The 19,792-nt window shown below is 39.3% G+C and overlaps 1 protein-coding gene across 1 annotated transcript in view; it reads left to right on the forward strand.

Moving 5' to 3' along the window:
• Positions 1–9,100: 9,100 nt before the first annotated feature.
• The window catches only part of ABCD2 (ATP binding cassette subfamily D member 2), a 42,185-nt gene continuing 31,493 nt past the window's right edge, over positions 9,101–19,792 (forward strand). Inside the window, exons 1-4 of the mRNA XM_015627080.3 lie at positions 9,101–10,145; positions 11,472–11,652; positions 16,030–16,151; positions 18,960–19,128. Of these exons, the coding sequence (XP_015482566.1) occupies positions 9,222–10,145; positions 11,472–11,652; positions 16,030–16,151; positions 18,960–19,128 (1,396 nt within the window). The 5' untranslated portion in view covers positions 9,101–9,221. The remainder of the gene's footprint in view (positions 10,146–11,471; positions 11,653–16,029; positions 16,152–18,959; positions 19,129–19,792) is intronic.

A 19,792-nucleotide genomic window follows, 5' to 3' on the forward strand; every position in this document is an offset into this window, starting at 1 on the left:
TAACCCTTGAGGAGGGACGCAGAGCCACTTGGGGAATCTTGGCAGCAGCAAACTCCACTTGCGCCCTTCCCTGTAACTTACTTCCATCATCTCAGCAAGGGAAGGCACTCATTTACAAAAAAAATCATCAAAATTCTATATGAATCTTTTCCTGTGGTGTTTCTTTGCTGAGTTATCTTTAGCCTAACATTTTTCAGGGTACTAAAGTTTGATTAGCATTGGTACAACAATGGAAAGAGTGTTCAGAGTAGATATTAGGAGTCTAAAATTAAAAATTAGCCAAGATGTTCTTCTTTGTATTACTTCTAATTTGGCTAGGGTGGTTATAGAATCTGGTAAGTATGCATAATTGTTTCTTATAACAATACTTGATTAAAATCTTCATGATAAATTATATCTATATTTTAAGTCTATGTGTCTCTACAGCTAATATGACAGATGACAGACTGAAAATTTGATTTCATCACTTCAAATATGATTTTTTAATTTCAATTCCATCTAGTGTAAATGTTGAACTTGCTAATACAAAGCATAAGATGTAGTTTCATGTATAACTAATCAAATCCCTTTTAAATTTTGTTTAATAAATTATATTTTTTGTATCATCCTTACTCTTACTTTTTCACAATATTGTCTAGATTCAAAGGAAAAAAAGTGGGATTTTCTTTATGTTTGAATTATTTTAGCTGGTAGTTAGCAGATATTTGTAGAATCCAGGAAAACTTACATGGCAGCTTCAATTAATTATTTTTCAACATAATAAATCTTCTCCTCCTCAAACTGTTTCTTGCAAATAAAGTTAATGACCTTTCAAGCAGTCATAGAATAAAAAATCTGTTCTTTTTTGAGGAGGGCAAAGTAAAAAATTAAATAATACCTGAGATGAGTATGATTATATTTCCAGTGTTTGCATATATTGCCTTGACTGTCAACGTTTTAAAAGTTTGAAATAATTAATGTGAATTTCTGAATTGATGGCATAATTTCAAAGAATTGTACGACATAATTATTAATTTTTAAAAGGTCATGAGAATGAGTTTCAGGGAGCTTAGTTGATTCTCTGGGAAGTGAAGTATAGAACAAAGAAGCTTCCTCTATTTGTCAGAGACTGAAGTTTACAGATTCCTCTTTTTTCTAACTTTTATACTCTTCAGAATAACCATACCTCCTGTTCCTTTGTTAAGAAAGTATTATACAGGATTTTCTCCAGGACAGCTTTCCAACCTTCAGCACCTGAATTTTCCTCTCTGACATGCTTCTTCATTATCAGATCAGATCTAGATATAAGAGACATATCAAAGCAGCCCAAAGCAGTCTAAGAAAGCACTTCTCCAGGGAGGCTGGTGTTGAAATGTTGACTGTGCAACTTTTGGCACTGAGCTTTGAGTAGGTCCTTACAGAACACCTATATAATCAGAGAGAGGGAGAGCTGATGGGTGACTTGGACACTTAAGCTAGGCCCCTACTCTATGCCTCAACACACCCAGAGAGGAAGCAGCTGATTTAGGCAATGAAATTGTGAATACTGTGTGGGCCAACTCTATCTGCAACATTATTGTACCCTGAAGGTTTGAAGATGCTTCTTTCCCTAAACATGTTCCCTTGAGTGAACAGACACTGCTTATGTAAAAACATATTCACCAGAGACAGTGAGAGAGAAACAGAGAGAAGATGTGTTTCCAAGCAATTTCTTAGAACTAACTGCAAATAGTTCTCATGTTTCTTAATGAATCTTCCCCTTTCCAGCAAGTGTCCTACTCTAGTGCTCATTATAAAGGAAGGAATTACTAAAGAGGTGAATGTTAAGTAAAAAACCCAAAGCAAATTCATACTGGTGAATCTCAGATTTAAATATTTTACATTACTCATTTTTTAATGTTAATTTAACATACCTTAACTTTTTTTTGTTTGATCTTTATATCTAGCACTAGGTAACTAAATCCATCTGTAGAAAACTGTATAAAAGATGCAGGGAAACTAAAATGTTTTCCCATCTCTATCCAGGGTGAGAATTTCTGGCACTTTTAAATACCAGGATACACTTATTCAGATCCCTAAATATTGACCTAATTATCTAATGCTAGGAATGCATGACTAAAAAAAGCCTGACTCTGTTCCAAGTGGAAGTTTTCTTTGGTAAATGCAGTGCTTAAACTTTGTTTACAGAGTTGCATGTCTTTTTTCCAGTCAATACTCTATGCCATTCCCTTCCTTGAGAGATCAGCCTATGGAGAAATAAAGCGACACTGACCTTGTAGTGTTTTATAGTAACCTGTTTGATGGTTTTGCCCTTAAAAGTACTTTTAAAAAGATGGCTGTTATACTGCAAAAATCATGACAGAGTTTGAGGAAGTTCAAAATGTAAGAGAAAGCTTGATTTAAAAACGAAGTTTCCCCTTTCAAAAATAGTTCCTCTTGAAAGACAGATCTCTCTTTCAATTAATTTGATGAAAAGTCCTTCCCCTATTCACCTTTAAAGGGTAGAAAGATAGAAGACTGTAGAGAGGCTAAATAGCTTGCAAACACAGCAAACTGTCCAGCTTAGAGAGAAGCACCTAATCTACTGGGTCAAAATTCCATGCCTAGCTAGGAAGAACATGGGACTGGACACACATGGCAAACCATCATCCACAACAGTACCACTGACAACAGTAGGTTGTCACATTGCTCTATGAAGCAGATGCCGTTCTTAGGTGGAATAATTTTTTACAGAATGAACTCTAATGACAAAGTGCTGTCCTTGGCTTGATGGAGAACAGCGCACGAGATCTGTTAGAGAGTCTTGCGCTGAAAAACTCACTTTATAAAAACAGTATTTCTATAAAGATTAACAAAGACCAAAGAATCCTCTGTAGATGGACTGAACTCCAGTTAGGGAAGTGTCAAAAGCAAATCAGGAGAGGAAGCTAAGAGAATAAAATCCTTACAATGGATTAGGAAAAAGCTGAAGGATACCAGACTTGAAGTAAAGAGACAGTCTGAACCATAGCAAAAAGAAGATAACAGAGGGGAACACAAACTCAGAGAAAAATACAAATACAACAGGCCAGAAAAAAATGGGGAAACAATTAGGCAAAATAACCAAACTACTAAAAATTTTTTCTCCACATCAACTAGGAGCAGAAGCTAGCTAGAAAGTCTAAAGGGACAATTGATGGCCAAGGAACAACAGGAGCACTCAGAAGAGACACATGTTACAGAAAAGAAAAGGTAGGCTTTTTGCATTAGTATTCATTGATGAGGAAACTGGGGAGAACTTTATGCAGGAATCCTTCCTGGGGAACTCACTGAGGATCTGTCCAAAGTGAAAGTAACAACAGACAAAGTGAAAATGATCTTACCAAGGCAGAATGAAGACTAGCAAAGTACCAGGACTAAGTGGTACTCAATGAAAAGTTCTATAATGCAGCACTGTGGAAAGGACCACTTGAATTTGGAATCATCTTGGAGACTAGAGGGTAGCAAATGTGACACAATTTAAAAATAAGAATTTTGTGACAATCCAGAAAGCTCACTTCTGCACAAAAAAAATAGCAGGAATAATAATATAGGCCAGCATGTGAAAAGCCAGTGGAGCTTCTACAGATGGAAGGCTGCTACAGAACACACGTAAAAAAGAGTGATTGCTGCTGTCTTGCTGGATTTAATTAAGGCTGTTGACAACATCTGTTGTTGAAGGTTTTAAGAAGATAAAGAAGTTGTAAAATAATAGGGAAGGTCCTGCCATTGAATAAAAAGCAAAAGGGAGGGAAGAGACTAGTTCTTGTTTTCATGCACTCGGGCACAGGGGACTGATAAGGAATAGAGGCTGACAAACTCCTGAGTGGTATGGGAAAGTTGTGGGGTGAGGGGAAAGGGGAAGAGAGTGAACAAGAGTGAGCTGTGCTATTGAAGCCTCTTCCAGAACAGGCGTAAGTGGACATAAAGTGAAGCTTGTGGGAGAAACAGAAGAAAGGAGTGTTTCTTCACATATGAAATGGTAAATCTGAGGAATGGCTTGTCAGATGTTTCTATTTATGTAAGTTTACAGGATTCCAAGAGAGACTGAACAAATAATTGTAAGAGTAATTGTAAGGAATGTTTAATAGGCAAACCTCCCAGGCTCACAAAATTCTCAGTTTAAAATGGCAAGAGGTTGGGAGAGTATGAAACTGCAGCATCACATTAAATTGCAATTTTCTTCTCTCTTGGGTATCTGCTTAGAGCTGTTGTTTGAGACAGAATACTGTGCTTGGTGAAGCACTGGCCTGTTTGCTAATTTTTAATATTTAGAAGTCTCACAAATAAGAGTTAATAGCTGAACAGCAGTAGATGACCTTTTTGTTGTTATACTCATCAACTGTAAACCCTCAGATTCTTGAGGCATGACTAAAGGATGGCAGCAAATCCTGTGTTTGAGGTGCAGGAGTAAAAGAGATGGCTTTTCTGGATTTATTCCTGCCTTCATTTTAAAGAGTAGAACACTGACTCTGCTGTGGGCAGTGCCACTATCACCGTTGTTAACTGACACCAGCTACGTGATTTTACCACTTATACCTGTACTCTTGAACTGTGCATGTAGCTTGTTTAAAGAGTTTACAATGAACTTGAGAAAAGGTTTAATAAGGTAGCATTAGAATTTTCTTCAGATGATCTGCGAATAGAAACCTTTCCAGATTTAAAGCAAAACCTGAAATACATACATCATGTATTTGAGACTTCTGAAGACGTAATAGAGACACATCCTCATTAAACTGAATTATCTGCATGGAATAAGTTTAACAAGAAAGAGAAATCTGATCTTAAAGGTTTAGGTATTAAAGCCTAAATATTAGAAGTTAAATTCTTTGTCTGAGAACATCGCTTGACAGTTTATCATGCCTGGAAGAGCTGACATTGAACTCAACACTTGCCTATTTCCCTCTCCTTCTCCCTTTGTAAAGGGAAAACAACTTGTTTATATTTCTTTCTAGAGGTATTCTTTCTAGAATATCACTATTCTCAGAAGTCAGAACTGTTAGTGATCAGTCTGCTGTTGACTGTCCTGTCATAGAGATTTCTCAAATCCCTTATGGTTAAATTATTAGAAACTACATGTCATGCAGGCTTCAAATTTACAGCAGCATGTATCTCCCTAAAGATGAAGTAAAGGAGAAAAGACTTCTAGTGCAGGAATGCACCCCATTTACACCATCTCTGTGATGCTTACACTTAGGAGAGCCAAGCAATAGAACAGGATCTTCCTGTTTCTTCTCTCTTGTGATAACATAGCTCTGCCTAGTCTATAGACCTAGAGACTGTAGGTACCCCTACAGTTTCACCAGAACAAAAAGAGCTGGAATCAACTGCTTGGTAGGATCAGGCCAGTCTCACCACACTGAAACTTCTTCAGCAAGCATTCATATCCATGCCATTAAAACTGAAATTCCTGATTGTCTTTGATCTCTAGGTCCTAAAGGAATTACAGCACCTGAATATTCTACTGAGGTATATGAATATAGTCAATAGTTTCCCTAAATAGACTAAATAAACAGATAATTTCTGCTGACACAAATTTGAAATCAAAGGTCAGGGTATCTTATCACCCTTTTCTGATAAAAACATCAAATTTACCATTGGTGTGCCGTGATGTTGCAAACTAATTCTGTGGGTGTATTTCACTACTTATGTAAGTGATGACACTAAAGTAAATAGAAAGTTTGGAAGTACTTCATAGAAAGGTATTTACTTGAATAATGGCTTCTATGTTCATATTCTGTTGAATGTGACTCAAATTAAACCCTAATAGTCCCACACCACACCACTATGCAAATCCACAGCTCAAAATGAAAGAAAAAAACAGATGTTCCTATCTTACTGTATTACAGTACATCATATTTTGGACATTATTTACAGTTCACTATTAGTAATTGAAAACAAGCATGGTGTAGATTCATGTAACGTGTTTCACATACATTCATCCACATTGAAAACCACTGTGTACTGTTTGCATGACCTACACGCACCTAAATCTTAATGGTACTAAACAGAAATTATTCAAAACACAGATTTTACACATATTTTTCAGTAATTTTATTTTTTATTTTGTATGTCCTTATGGCACAGTGGATAATTCCATAAGCAGCAAGAAAATTTCAGTTTACTGCAGACTGATATTACAGCTATTGGACCATCTATTAGGACCAAATAAGACATCAGATAAATAGTCTTTTGCTTAAAAAATTGCACATTATTTTTTCAAACACTAAATCAAATGGTAGAAAAAATGATCACTGAGTAAGCCTGACTGACATCTCTTGTGTAATAGCCTGCATGTTCCAATTCCACTACCTTCATCATAACCACAAAGTTGTGCAAGGATGAAGTGCTGGTGTGGGAGACAGTGGGCACAAAACAGAAGATAAAAAAGCCATCAGTTGGAATGATTACACTCTAGTTCCTGCACAGACAAACATTCATGGACTTTAGTCGCCCTGATACTCATTGCTGCCATATATTCTTCCTCCCCAGTTACTGGTTCCTGTATTTAAAAAATGCACACAAGTTACTTTAATGCATTTGATAAAAACGGTGTGACTAAAAACCAATCACTTGACACACTTGACACTAAAAAATGAGATTCTACTGAAGAAAGATCTCCAAATAGTCTGGATCTAGTATCAATATTCCCCAGACACCCACCCATTCCACAGCTTCAGTTCCTCAAACTTATTTGATTACACACATCTCCAGAACTTTATTATAAAGTCAGTAGAAAATGTGGAGACAGCAGAGCACTGCACCAATGTTATTGCAGTTTTGGGAGTTATTTTTCCAGTAATATAGAGAAGTGTTATTACGACTAAATGTAGTAAAATTCCTGCCTTAAGCAGGAAAAAGAAAAATAAAAAAATCTAACACCTAAGGCCCTGCTCCACAAAGAGGAGTTTGTGCATGGATTACTGAGCAGGATTGTGGCAGAGCAAAACTCTCGAGACAGCAAGAACAGAAGAAAGGGGGTATTTAAAACAACAGTTTAGTCTTTTCTTCATCCTTTCAAAAGAAGGAAATACATTCCTTTTATTGACTGAAACACTGTGCAGTTAGATTTGCTTCACTTAAATGTTCCCACAGATCTGACTGTGGGGTGTATGTCTGCACTAACCACCAAATCACCAGAAGTTTCAGTCAGCCAGGATCCTGTGAAGTGAAAGGTCAGCAAATACACAGAATCAAAAGAGATCTGTGAACTTTCCCCCTGGTAAGAAAATGCTAGAGTAATGAAATATTGCAAATAGCTGTGGTTTGGCAAAATCTATGAGTATGCTGTGCTACACAAGCCAGTAAGGGAAGTATCCAGTGGAGAGCATGATTACCAGCCATAATTTTACAAGCCGTAAGCAAAGCAATTCCTTAGCTACTTTGTGCACTGAAAATCCTATTCTGACAAAACAACTTTTTGTCTGTATCTTTGTGCACAGAAAAACCTACTGACAAAATAATCTGCAGTGAAATCAGGCTTACCTACTAACTGAATGTCTTCTGCACTGCACTAGGTCAGATTTTGACATTTTCCTAGCTTTCCTTGCTTTTGAGTTGTGCATTTAGGGAAAAAAAAAAAATCTAGAAGAGCCTCTGTCCAGATCTCTGGCCTGCGCTCACTGGCAAAAATATAATGCACTTAAAGATTACCCTATATCCTCTCTACCTAACTGTCCAGACCACTGTGAGCTGAATTTTTGTAACCTCCTAGGAAGAAATGAGATCTTGCTTCCTTCTTGTCCTGCTGGTCTTGGCTTACTGGACGTTTTAGAAGGCAACGGGATGTTTCAAGAAGTGGTGTCTGATTTTTAAAAGCAAACCTCGCTTGCTCTCAAATCAATTATACCATTCCTTCATCCTGAAACTTGTGTTGCTATCTACACACGATCACTGCACTCTGTTCAATGGGGGGTTGTATCATAACAGTAATGTGGCTTGTGTAACACAGTATTTACTGAATTTCTGTGAGGCAGGTGGCCTCGCTCTTCATTTTTAGGGAAAAACCAGCCTCCTCACCACTGCCATAAACGTCTAGTATCACATTTTAAAAGCATACATACACACACATTCTTAACTAATGCTTTTATCATATACTATCTTACGCAGTTACCTTAGACACTACATTTTCAAAGTGTAAAAGGACCACAGTATGTAGGTACTCTGACCCTCCCCCTGCAATTCCAGTACCTTTTCCAAACAAGTTAAGCAGTAGAAACAAGCAATTAAGAAAACAGAAAGATAAAGCAGTAAGACAACTGCCTTTACTATAGACTCCTTTGTGAGAAATTGGCCAGGTTCACTGCAGGGGCCGTGCGACTCGGTCGGGGTTATTTTGGGCTAATAACGCTGCCAGTGCACAATACCGTTTCCTTTCGGGGGGAGGACAGGAAATAAATTACGTGCAGTGTGCAGGCGCTGCCCCGGAGACGCCGAACTGCCCGGCTCCCTCCCGCGGCCGCCCGGCCGATTTCCGACCCGGGGCTACCCGAGGCCACCGGCCCGGCTGCGCCGCCCTCCGCCGCGTCGCTCCACACCGGACAGCACCCCCAGCCCCGGGGAGGCTCGAGGAGTGCCGGGGGTGAAGCGCTGCCCATCCTGCCGGGGCTTCCCGGGAGTCGAGCTCTCTCCGGCACTACCGCCCCCCGTCCCGCTCCCCCCGTGCCGCTGGCGAGGCCGGGGCCGGAGGCGGAGCCTGCTCCGCAGGGCAGGCGGAAGGAAAGGGCCGGCCGCAGCCTGGGGGGAGCCGGCGCGCTGCAGGGCCGAGCTCCGCGGACCCGCCGTGCGCCGGAGGATCAACGTTTCGGCAGGAGCCGAGCGCCGGAGGACCGGCCGTGAACCCGGAGCCGAGCGCCGGAGGACCGGTGCTGCTTCTGCCGCCGCTGCGGCCGCGCCCCGAGATATAGCGGTCGTGGCCGGGGCGCGGTGCCTGGCGGCCGGGCCGCTGCCGGTGCTGGTGTCGGTGTCGGTGCCGCCCCGCGCGGCGCAGCCAATGGTGGTCGGCGGGGCGGGCTGCGCCGCGCGGGGCTGCGTTGTGCAACGCGCCGCGCTTTGAAGGCACCATCACCCCTGGGAGGCAGCGCTCACTCGGCAACTGTCACGGCAGGGCGACCGGCTGCGGGCCGGGCCCAGCGCCCCGATGAAGACCCGGCGGGATCGGCCTTCCCAGCGGGCATGAGCCACCCGCGCTAGGAGCGGCGCGTAGCGGTGTCCCGGCGGGCAGGATGGCCCACATGCTGCATGCGGCGGCCCGGCGGGTGCAGTGGAGCAGGGCGGGCGCCGCGAAGAGGGCTGCGTGCCTGCTGGCCGCGGCGTACGGGCTCAAAATCCTCTACCCCATCATCCGCGGGCGTGTGAAGCGGGCGGGCGGCAGAGGCGGCGCGCAGGATGAGAGGGGCCGGGCGGTCCCGCACCGCACCGGCAGCCGGGGCAGAGCCTCCCCGGCCGTGGACGCGGAATTCTTCAAGCAGCTGCTGGAACTCCGCAAACTGTTCTTCCCGAAGCTGGTGAGTGCCGAGCTGGGCTTGCTCTGTCTCCACTCGTTTGCTCTGGTGTCCAGGACCTTCCTCTCCATCTATGTGGCCGCCCTTGATGGAAAAATTGTGAAGAGCATTGTGGAGAAAAAGCCCAGAAGCTTTGTCTTCAAGTTAATCAAGTGGCTGATGATTGCAATCCCAGCCACTTTCGTGAACAGCACCATACGGTACCTGGAGTGCAAGCTGGCCCTCGCCTTCCGCACACGCCTGGTGGATCACGCCTATGAGACCTACTTTGCCAACCAAACTTACTACAAAGTGATCAGCATGGACGGGCGGCTGGCCAACCCTGACCAGTCCCTCACCGAGGACATCATGATGTTCTCGCAGTCCGTGGCGCATCTCTACTCCAACCTCACCAAGCCCATCCTGGATGTTGTGCTCACCTCGTACACCCTTATCCGCACAGCACGGTCCAGGGGGGCCAACCCCATCGGGCCCACAGTCCTGGCTGGCCTCGTCGTCTATGCCACGGCCCGAGTGCTCAAAGCCTGCTCGCCCAAGTTTGGCAAACTAGTGGCTGAGGAGGCTCACAAGAAGGGCTATCTGCGCTTCATACATTCACGTATCATTGCCAACGTGGAAGAGATTGCCTTTTACCGAGGGCACAAGGTAAGGAGGGGCGAAATTGGAAGCGCTGGGGTCGCTCCTGCAGTGCCGGAGGGGACCCATGCTTCCCCTGACACCCTTCTTGTGCACTTTGGGTTCCTCTGACATTGAAACTTGTTTACAGCTTGGCACTTCCCATTTCTTAGGAAATGCCGTCTCACAAGCAGCGTCTGAGGGGAGCAGATCACAGTTCGTTTGAACTCTGGCAGTGTTCTGGTTTTGCAGATGGAGCTTATGCTTATCTAGAAAACAATCTACGTTACTCTTTTCCCCCACCCAGTCTGTTCCGATTAACTTTTTCAGACTTCTTTTTTTTTCCCAATCATGGGTACGAACCACCATATTTAATTCAGCAGAAATAGCAACCACTGCACACCAGAAAGTCTAGGGGGAAACTCTGTGATGGCTCAGAGCACACTACAACCTTTGACACTCTTTCACATATCCAAGCAAAGATGTAGTCACCAGTCTTAAAATAGCATAAGTACAGTACTTCTGCAATCACAGTTACATAAACTAGTAGCTTGTTTTAAAGCCACCTTATTAAGGAACTCTTCATATTTTTATTAGAAGTGAATTTTGGCTGTAATACATTTCAAACACAATTGGGAAAATATGTTGTTTCTTGCAAGGTAAAAATGAAAGCTGGAAACCAGCTTGAAGAAAAGTTACTCTTTCAGTTCAAGCAACGATTATATAACATAAATGGTTTATTTTTGTAGACACAATCGTTCTCAAAAGCTGCCTGTTTTAAGCGCAGCTAAATTAAGCATTTTCTCAATTCCCACATATATGGGTTTGAACTAAATACATACTGTATTGACTTGCAACTGTCTTTGACTTTTTAAAACTACTGGATAATTCTCTTTTTCCCCTTGCAAAAACAAGCAGCATTTCAGGAATCAGCTCTGCAACTTTAAGTCGCTAAAGATAATTGACCCCCAAATGCTTTCCAATATAATTTTCAGTTGCTTTGAAACTCTACAGCTGCAGCTTTATTAAAAGGTGAAAGCAATCTTATTTTGGTTGTTAGAATCAACTGCTGTGACTGCTATGTTGTTCTTGTATATATTAGAAATCTTAAAAGGGTTGAAAACCTGCCAATGTTCTGTTGAGGGACAATGGTGTAAATAAGATCCAGATCCACTGACTTCCATAAAGTTGTGCACTTTTGCTGTGAGACTGCAGCACAGTGAGCATAAAGTACCGTGGGATTCAGAAGTGATAGCTCTAGCTTCCTGATTATTTAATGTACACATGTGAACGTATCTTGTACTACATGTGCATCTTCATTTAATTGTATAAATTATCTTATTATTTTAACCCTAGGTAGAATTGAAACAACTGCAAAAAAGCTACAAGGATTTGACAGATCAAATGAATCTCATTTTGTCCAAACGTTTATGGTACATCATGATAGAGCAGTTCCTGATGAAGTATGTATGGAGTAGCTGTGGTATGATCATGGTTGCTGTGCCCATCATCACTGCAACAGGATTTGCAGATGGCGGTAATACCATCTTTTACCTAATTTCTAAATGTTTCTTTAAAGTTATATCCTCAAAAGACTGGTTCCCTTGAGTGCTGTTGACATTGGTTTGTTTTTCACAGACTTTCTTACAACATCTGTGTTTTATATATAACTTGCAAGCATAGTAAGTCAGCTAAGCAAATGATCCAACTTGGAGTGTGATACATAGTATGAAGTCAGGACTTTGAGGATCCTTGTATCACATGAGATTATTATTGTAGTCTCCTTTTTCACTAGTCACTGTTGGAATAGCAGGCTGTTTTTTACAGTATCTACTTTTGCAAAATGATACTATGAACTTTCCTAGAGTGCTTATCTTCTTCTTCCATAAACCATAGTGTAATTACAGGTAATTATAGATAATTTTTCTCTTACTGTTGACCGGTTGGAAACCGCTGATTTTCCCTGACTCCCTGGGAGAAGATAAAATTCAGATTCCAGGCTAGGATGGAATAATTTTTGACATCCTATCACAACTTTCCTGGAAGTGAAATGAAACTCAAATAGTGGTGTTAGTGCAGATGCTATTAAAAATATAAAAAATTCCTATAACATGAACCCTACAAAGTCTTCAGAAGGATCATGATGTTCTAAATTGTGTACTTTGAATTAGGAATGAGTGAATTCTTTTTTGTGCAGTAGTTCTGTTTCTTTCTTGGAAGTTATGTTTCAAATCAAGACTGTCCAAAGTGGACAAGCTTGGTGTGAGCTGTAGGATGGCTTCATGCAGTGCCCACGTTTGGTTGGCACAAGGTTTAGCTGCCTCACTAAATGTTGTGCTGGAGCATGGCTGGGTGCTCAGCTCTCTGAGCTGCTGCCCATCACGTGGCTTAGGAGAGTACTACGTAGCTGGCATCCTGGGAACAGCTTCAAAAATATCAGGATGTCTTGTTCCAAACTGAAGAGGCTGTACAAAGGCATTTCACCTCACAGTGAAGGTTATCAGCACAACAGAAAAAGTGATAAGAGTCTTTCTGCTAAGATGGAATGGGTACAATCAAGAAAAGGAGCATTTAACCACATGTTGTAAATATCTCCTTGGTATTAGAGCATGAATAAAAAAGGACTCATATTCATGCTAAACTAAATAACATTCCTGTTACTCATGTTTGTTCTTTTGTTAAATACATTTTAAATGTGGGAGAAAACAAAGATGCAGCAAGTGGCTCACGTAAAACAGAATCATATTTGCTACTAGCAACCTAAACTATTAAAACATGTGATTTATTATTGAGTCCTGGGACTTACCATAATGGTGGTTCACAAACATAATACTGGCAGCACTGTCAAGACCAGTTTGAGGTATTGCAGGTATTCAAAGAATCAAGCACACCTGAAATTACTTGACCTGCTTGGGAAAACAGTGCTTTTTGCCTCAGTGGATCAGACACAAGTTTGTTGACATCTACAGGAAGAGATAGTCAATTTATAGCTTTAGGATGAATCAAAAGAGTCAGGGATATGTACAAACCAGGTACCGTGGCCAGACTTGACACTACAGGTGTAAAGCCATAGATTTTGTACACTTCTTCAGGGAGGAGAAAGAAAAAACAATAATTCTTCATTAATAAGAAAAAAGAAACTTCTTTGACAGTGATATTTCTGACTGAAATTGTAAAATGTTGTTATATATTTCAATGAAGAATTTAGGTGGCAAAGACAAGATTCCTGTTTGATAACATTTCTCATTCTTTTTGTATTAAACCATTTACATTCCAAATGTTGTGTTTCAATTTTGGAGAGTAACTATTTTTTGAAGCAAGATTTTGCTTTCTCTAGACACAGTGAAAGTTTATTTTTGTTATTAAAATAAGTGAGACTATCAATTAAATGAATGAAGAGGCAAATGGAAATGTTAGTTTCTGTATGAAACAGAGACAGTGTCAAAATGCAGTACTTTTAAACACAGGAGACCAGCCATATGAACAATGTTTTGGACAAACAGTTCAAGAAAAATTATATTGGTGGGTTATATATTAGAAGAGCTTGTCTTTTGGGGCTGTGAAATGGTCATAAATTCTATATAATTTCTATTTTTTAAATACCCCTAAACTGACTGATGCGGTGGCTTGTGGCGGATCCTTAAACTCCTGCTAGATGAGCTGGCCTGGGTGCTGGAAGCAGCCATCAGTAAATACTGCATTTACATTAAGGAGGAATGCTACATCAATGTAGTTAAGCCATACCTGACTCCTACATGATTTAATTGTGGTAGTTCTACGTAGTATAGGCTGCATGTCCTATAAGCCCAACAAGATCAGCAAAAATGGCTTGTTTCAGAAATAAACAAATTTCAATTCCCCTTTTATTAATGAATTAACTGAATTCTCCCTGTTCACGAAATGCATTCTTCTTGGAGTGGAAATAACTTTTTTAGATGAGAACCACATCAGTTAGAATTTTATAATCTTTACTTTGCAAGAGCTTTTTGTAAGAGCTTTTCTGTATGTTTTTTTAAAAGCATGTCTCTCATTGTGTCTCAGCAAGATTGCATGCAAGTGGTTGACAGTGTGTTGATGTAGAACTGAAGTGAAAAAACATCATAATTAAAACCAATAATAAAAAATAAGGAAAAATAACATAGGTGTTCTGTGTGTATGTATATATATACACATACACACACACACACACACACACACACACACATATATGAAAAGTTATGACGTAGCAATTTTTAAAACTTTTTCATTAATTATTTCACTGTATTTCAGTGTAATAATTCAGTGTAATAATTATTTTAATAATTATTGCAGTTTATTTCTCTGTAATAATAATAAATATATTATTTAACAATAATAATAACAATAAAATAGCAATGAATTATTTTTTATATTTATTTATTAATACATGTATAATTAGATAATTATTCCAGTATATTTCACTGAAATACAGTGTATTTCAGTGTTTTTCATTGATCTTATTAGCAGGGATACCTTTATGGACGTGTGAATGAATACAAAATAACATTTAGGTTTAACTAATAAACATGGAAAGATACATCTGGCTTTGGTACTGCCTGTAGATTTTCAAACACCAGATTTCTAGAATATGATCTATCAGGGAGGTGAGAGTAAGAAAATGCTATTTGCTCTACTCTTGCATTGCTTGACTTAGCCCATGAAATTTATGGTTGCATTACACCTGCAAGTAATTCCTCCTAGATTTTCTTGATCATGAGCACTGTGAAAATACGGATATTAGTAGCAATTGCTAGTACAGGAGTTGCCACAGTGGACCCACCTATTACCCTGCCTAGCATGATTCCTAGCATCAGCTTAGTTTAAAAAAGAAACTTAGAAAAAACTTAACAAACTTTAGGGAATAAAGTAATATTCAGATCCCATTCTGCAGAAGATTTAAGCATGGAGATACATACAAAGTTATGTGATGCAGAAAACCCTTTAGATCTTTCATTGTAAATCTTTTATGTGGAAAATCTTTAAGAGTGGTTTACTGCACCACTGGTTTACTACACCAGTGATTTGTAGTTGCAGTTATAAACACTGAAATATCATTTAGCCTCAAAATAGTCAGCCACTTCTTTTTAAATCTTGTTTCTTTCAGGAAACAAACCTTGTAAGTCCAATCTATGGGACCCATGGTAGCAAGGTGGTATATGTAAATATGTAAAATATCCTTGCTTCTCATATATCTTCTATAAATTGTGCTGCTGTTTTCTCCTTGCCTAATGCTCCTGACATTCTTATGAGACAAGTCCTTTCTTTGGAGCAAGAGTATTCTTGTTAACAGAATCCAGTGTCATAAATAAAGCCTCACAACTTTGTTCTGAGGTCAGATGAAGAAAGAAACTTAATTGTGAGGGAAGAGTTATCCTACTGAAACCATGTCTTTGATAAACTCTTGGTAAACAGTTTATTGCTTTCTTACAGAAATATAATCATGTTGCCAGATTTACACAAATGTGAATGGTTCCTTCTACATGAAGTCAGTAAATAAGTAAGGCTGAAAATTAATAATCACAAAAATGTTAAAAATTATGTTAAAAATCTGTTTCAGATAATCTCTTGGGTTTCACTTTATTCATACTTTGAAACAATTATGTTTTATGATGATATATTAAAAAGAAAGTGATCCATGTAGATAAATAGATAAAATAATACAATGTTTTGCCTAACAAGGTGAATTCCATATGCTCCCACTTATTCTTTTTGACCAAGTTATATTCACCAGTCCTTTCTGAAAGGTTGTCTTCATAGAGTTAACTTCTTCTTAAAAAAAACAAAAACAAAAACCTGCTCTATAATAGCTCACATTGAAATAATAATTTAGTTTGTAGAGATAATTTTTGCAGAATATTTTAACAAAATATTTTTTTATTTTTTTTTTTACATTCAGAGTTGGAAGATGGCCAGAAACAGGCAATGGTCAGTGAAAGAACAGAAGCTTTTACTACATCACGAAACTTGCTGATCTCTGGAGCAGATGCTATTGAAAGAATTATGTCTTCATACAAAGAGGTACTGTACATCCTGCATGCATGAAACAGAAGAGGAAAAAAAGAAAAACTATTTATATTTAATATAAAATATTAAAAAAGTAGTGCAGTTTTTAAAGGCAAATTCTATCGCAACTAAATCCATGGGGATCTTTGAACTGGTAGTTTGATCTTTAGGGTTAAGTTGACAAAGAGTCTAAAGTGCATAGTTGCCTGTATAGTGCAAAGTGTAGATGTCATTTTTAATACTTGTGTTCAGGTGTCGTCAGAGGGTGATAGAAGTTCCTGGAATGTCAGTGATAAAGGTTCAAATTCCTCTTCTGTTTGAAGCACAGACCTGAATTTGGGCTGTCTGCCTTGAGTATACTGGGACTCTTCTGATGGAAGTGTCATGAAAGCATATAATAGTTCAATTGTAAGAGTCTTTAAAGGTCCTTTAGTCCAACCCCATCATGAGTAGGAACATCTTCTACTACTATTGGTTTGCTCGTAGTCCCGTCCAACCTGACCTTGAATGTTTCCAGAGATGGGGTTATCTCCATCTCATTAGGCAACCTGTTTCTATATGAAGAACAAGGAGAATTGAATACTTATTTCTGGGTCACATAAACTGTAAGGCTGTTTGCAGTATCTTATCAACCTGTTAAATTGTAAATAATTTTTCAAAATTGAGAAATTTTAGCAGGAAAGAGTTCACCTTGGGAGTACAAGTACTCTAGAAGTACAGAATGTTCATCTAGAAGATCAGAGATGTAGTTTCAGGTCCATACCCAAATTCCAGTAGACCTGGGCTTTGATCTGTCGTCTCTCTTGTGGATTTCTTTAAATGCCAGCTGTTAAGCCAAAAAAATGTGAAGCAGTGCTGTTAATCTCAACATTTCCTTCTGAATGTTCTTCATATTTTTATTGGTGTTTGCTCATCCCTTTGGTGGGAACCCTTTTTCCCAGTACAGTGTGAGGAGGGATGCATTAGCTAGGCAGATAATCAAAGACTATGGATTCTGTTATTTGAAATCCAGCCATGAAAGCTACAGCTTTTTAAATTGTCAGAGGAGGGGTAGTTTGGCACCTTCAGACACAGACTTTGACAAAACCAGAGTCTGTGCTGTTTTCAGAAGTCCTTCTAATGGGCTGTAATTTTTGACCTACATTTTTTTAGCTGTTCCCCTGCTTGATCTCTGCTCCAAGATACTGCCAGATAACCTGTTATACACTGATGTAATAATCTATTTTGTTTTCAGCATTAAGTAATTTACATAATGTACATGAGGACTTAAAAAAATAGTGGTTTTATTTTTTGGCAAAAAAGTACCCACAAAACAGTACAGGAAGAACTGAACTAACTCACTTTGTCTACAACATGGTAAGATATTAATACAGACAACATAAAACCAAAGAGCAGTTCTGTGAATTTCCATCTTAATTTTACATTTACACTTCTCTTTGAGAGACACTGCAGTACTTCAACCTTTGACATGACAATGACAAAAATTGTCATTTCCATTTTGTGATTCAGGCAGTTTCCAAAGGATAGTGTATTTCAACCCACATCAAGTGGTAGTGCAGTTTCATTTCTTGCCCACCTCCTCCACCAAGGCAGCCTCCTTAAATTCAGTGAAATTCACTGTGCAGATGAGGTGGGCTCAACTTTTCTTTGCAGTCAGTAGTTTAGGTGGTACCATTTAGTGTTTGAACATGTTATTTCCTACAGTCATGGTATAGAATCTTATGCACAGTGGTTCTCCTGAGGTGCAGCTGGCACAGTTTCATTTATCACATGCAGGATTCTCTCCATCATCCTCCAGTGGAATGATGGCCATGTGGCCAGAACTAGCACTCACTTCAGAGGCTGGCACAAATAGACAAATTTACAGAAAAATTATGGAATTATTTCTAGTTATTTCAAATTATCTTGGAATTGTGTACACCATAATGGGTGAACTCAGTCATGGGGTTTATTATTAACCATATTTAACCACAGCAAACCAAGGATTTTATAATCTTGATCTAATTTTGTTGCTATTCTTATCCTCTCTGCATTTTGTATAAAGATGTATCCTTTTAAAACCATCTAATAATACATTTAAAATAAAAGGCCTTGGCTTAATTCCTTACTACCATTAGATGAAGGCGGTTCTTTGGGAGCTCTTAAATAGCCCAAGAATATGAAGTTACAAGGTCCAGAGATCTGTTGTTTCTGTCTTCACCAGGTGAAAAATGTGACAAATGAACCAAAACAAAAAAATGGAGAAAGCCTTTTAAGAGACTTCACCATCTTAAAAATACCCGGTTCTATTCTAAGGTGTCAGATTTAGCATGGAGTTGGTAGAAGACTCCTGGTTTGTACTGTATTTTAGGTTAGGATGCCTTGGTGCTGCCTCTTTTACACAGAAAAGCACACTTCTCCCACATGAGCTTTCTGGAATAAAACAAGCAAACATAAGTAATTATGGATGCCATTTTTTTCTCACTTCTGTGGACTTCTATTTTTGCTGGAAAATGCAAAGATTTTTTTTTAAACTTGTGTACCAGCCTCTTTGTTTTCAGATATGTTAGTAGCTGCTCTCTGTTCATTGAAGACTACAGAAATGAGCAGTCTCTACAACCTCTTCATTTATTGGGGTTATCATAGTTTACATGGGCTTAACTCAAACTGTCCTTTCTGCTGATTGGTAGGAGCGACAGGTGGCATATGGGTTAGCATAGAATTTCAAGGAATGAAAATGAATGGTTGTTGACCTACATTGTTGCTCATGTTGATCTTTGGCCAAACATTTAATTTGTAGAATTTGTGAAGTATAACTGAAATGAGGTGTTTGTTGTTTCTCAGGTCACTGAGCTAGCAGGCTACACCGCCCGTGTCTACAACATGTTTTCAGTCTTTGATGAGGTGAAGAGAGGCATCTACAAAAGAACTGCTGTTATTCAAGCATCTTTAAACAACAGCAGGAGTGAAGATAAAGCAGACTTGCACATTGATGGGCCTTTAGAAATCAAAGGTAATTAATTTATATTTGTATTAATTTCCCGGGGGCAGTGGGGGAGGCACGGTGCAGTGGGACAAGAGGTGAACAGAGGATTTTTTTCCTGTAACTAATCAGGCTCTCAGCCTTAACGTTGCAGAGACCATGTTGCCTTTCATTTTAACCCCCTGCTACCTTATAATTCTGTCCTTATGGTCTGCTTTTCTAATACACAAAATGGCTCAAAGGTTTTTTGTAAAAACTTTCTATGAAAAGGCATTTCAACTATACTATTATATGTGATGGTGATGTTAGCATTCTTACACTGACAGTGCCTGTTTTCCTCAGACTGTTCATTTTTTTTGGAAAGCTGAGACTGTAACATTTTCATCTTCAACCATAACATTATTTTGTTTGAGGTAGGAGGAAAAAAGACAGATTAGTTTAGTATTTTTTCTCAAAAAAGCTATGTTTTCCACAATTAAGGATCAGCCTCATTTTTTGATAATTTAATGGAAATCTTCAACTGAAAATGACAACTTTATCCTTCTTTTCACCTCCCAAATGATCTGATCAATATATACTTTTTCCCTCCTGACCCCATCCTGTGTCTTTATGGTGCCACTGTCTTTCTGTCTCTACCCTCCCTGAACATTTTCTGTGTACATCCATTTCTTTCTGTGCTCCATTGTGTGCCACC

The sequence above is a fragment of the Parus major genome, chromosome 1A (assembly GCF_001522545.3).
Source record: "Parus major isolate Abel chromosome 1A, Parus_major1.1, whole genome shotgun sequence".
NCBI classification, from domain to species: domain Eukaryota; kingdom Metazoa; phylum Chordata; class Aves; order Passeriformes; family Paridae; genus Parus; species Parus major.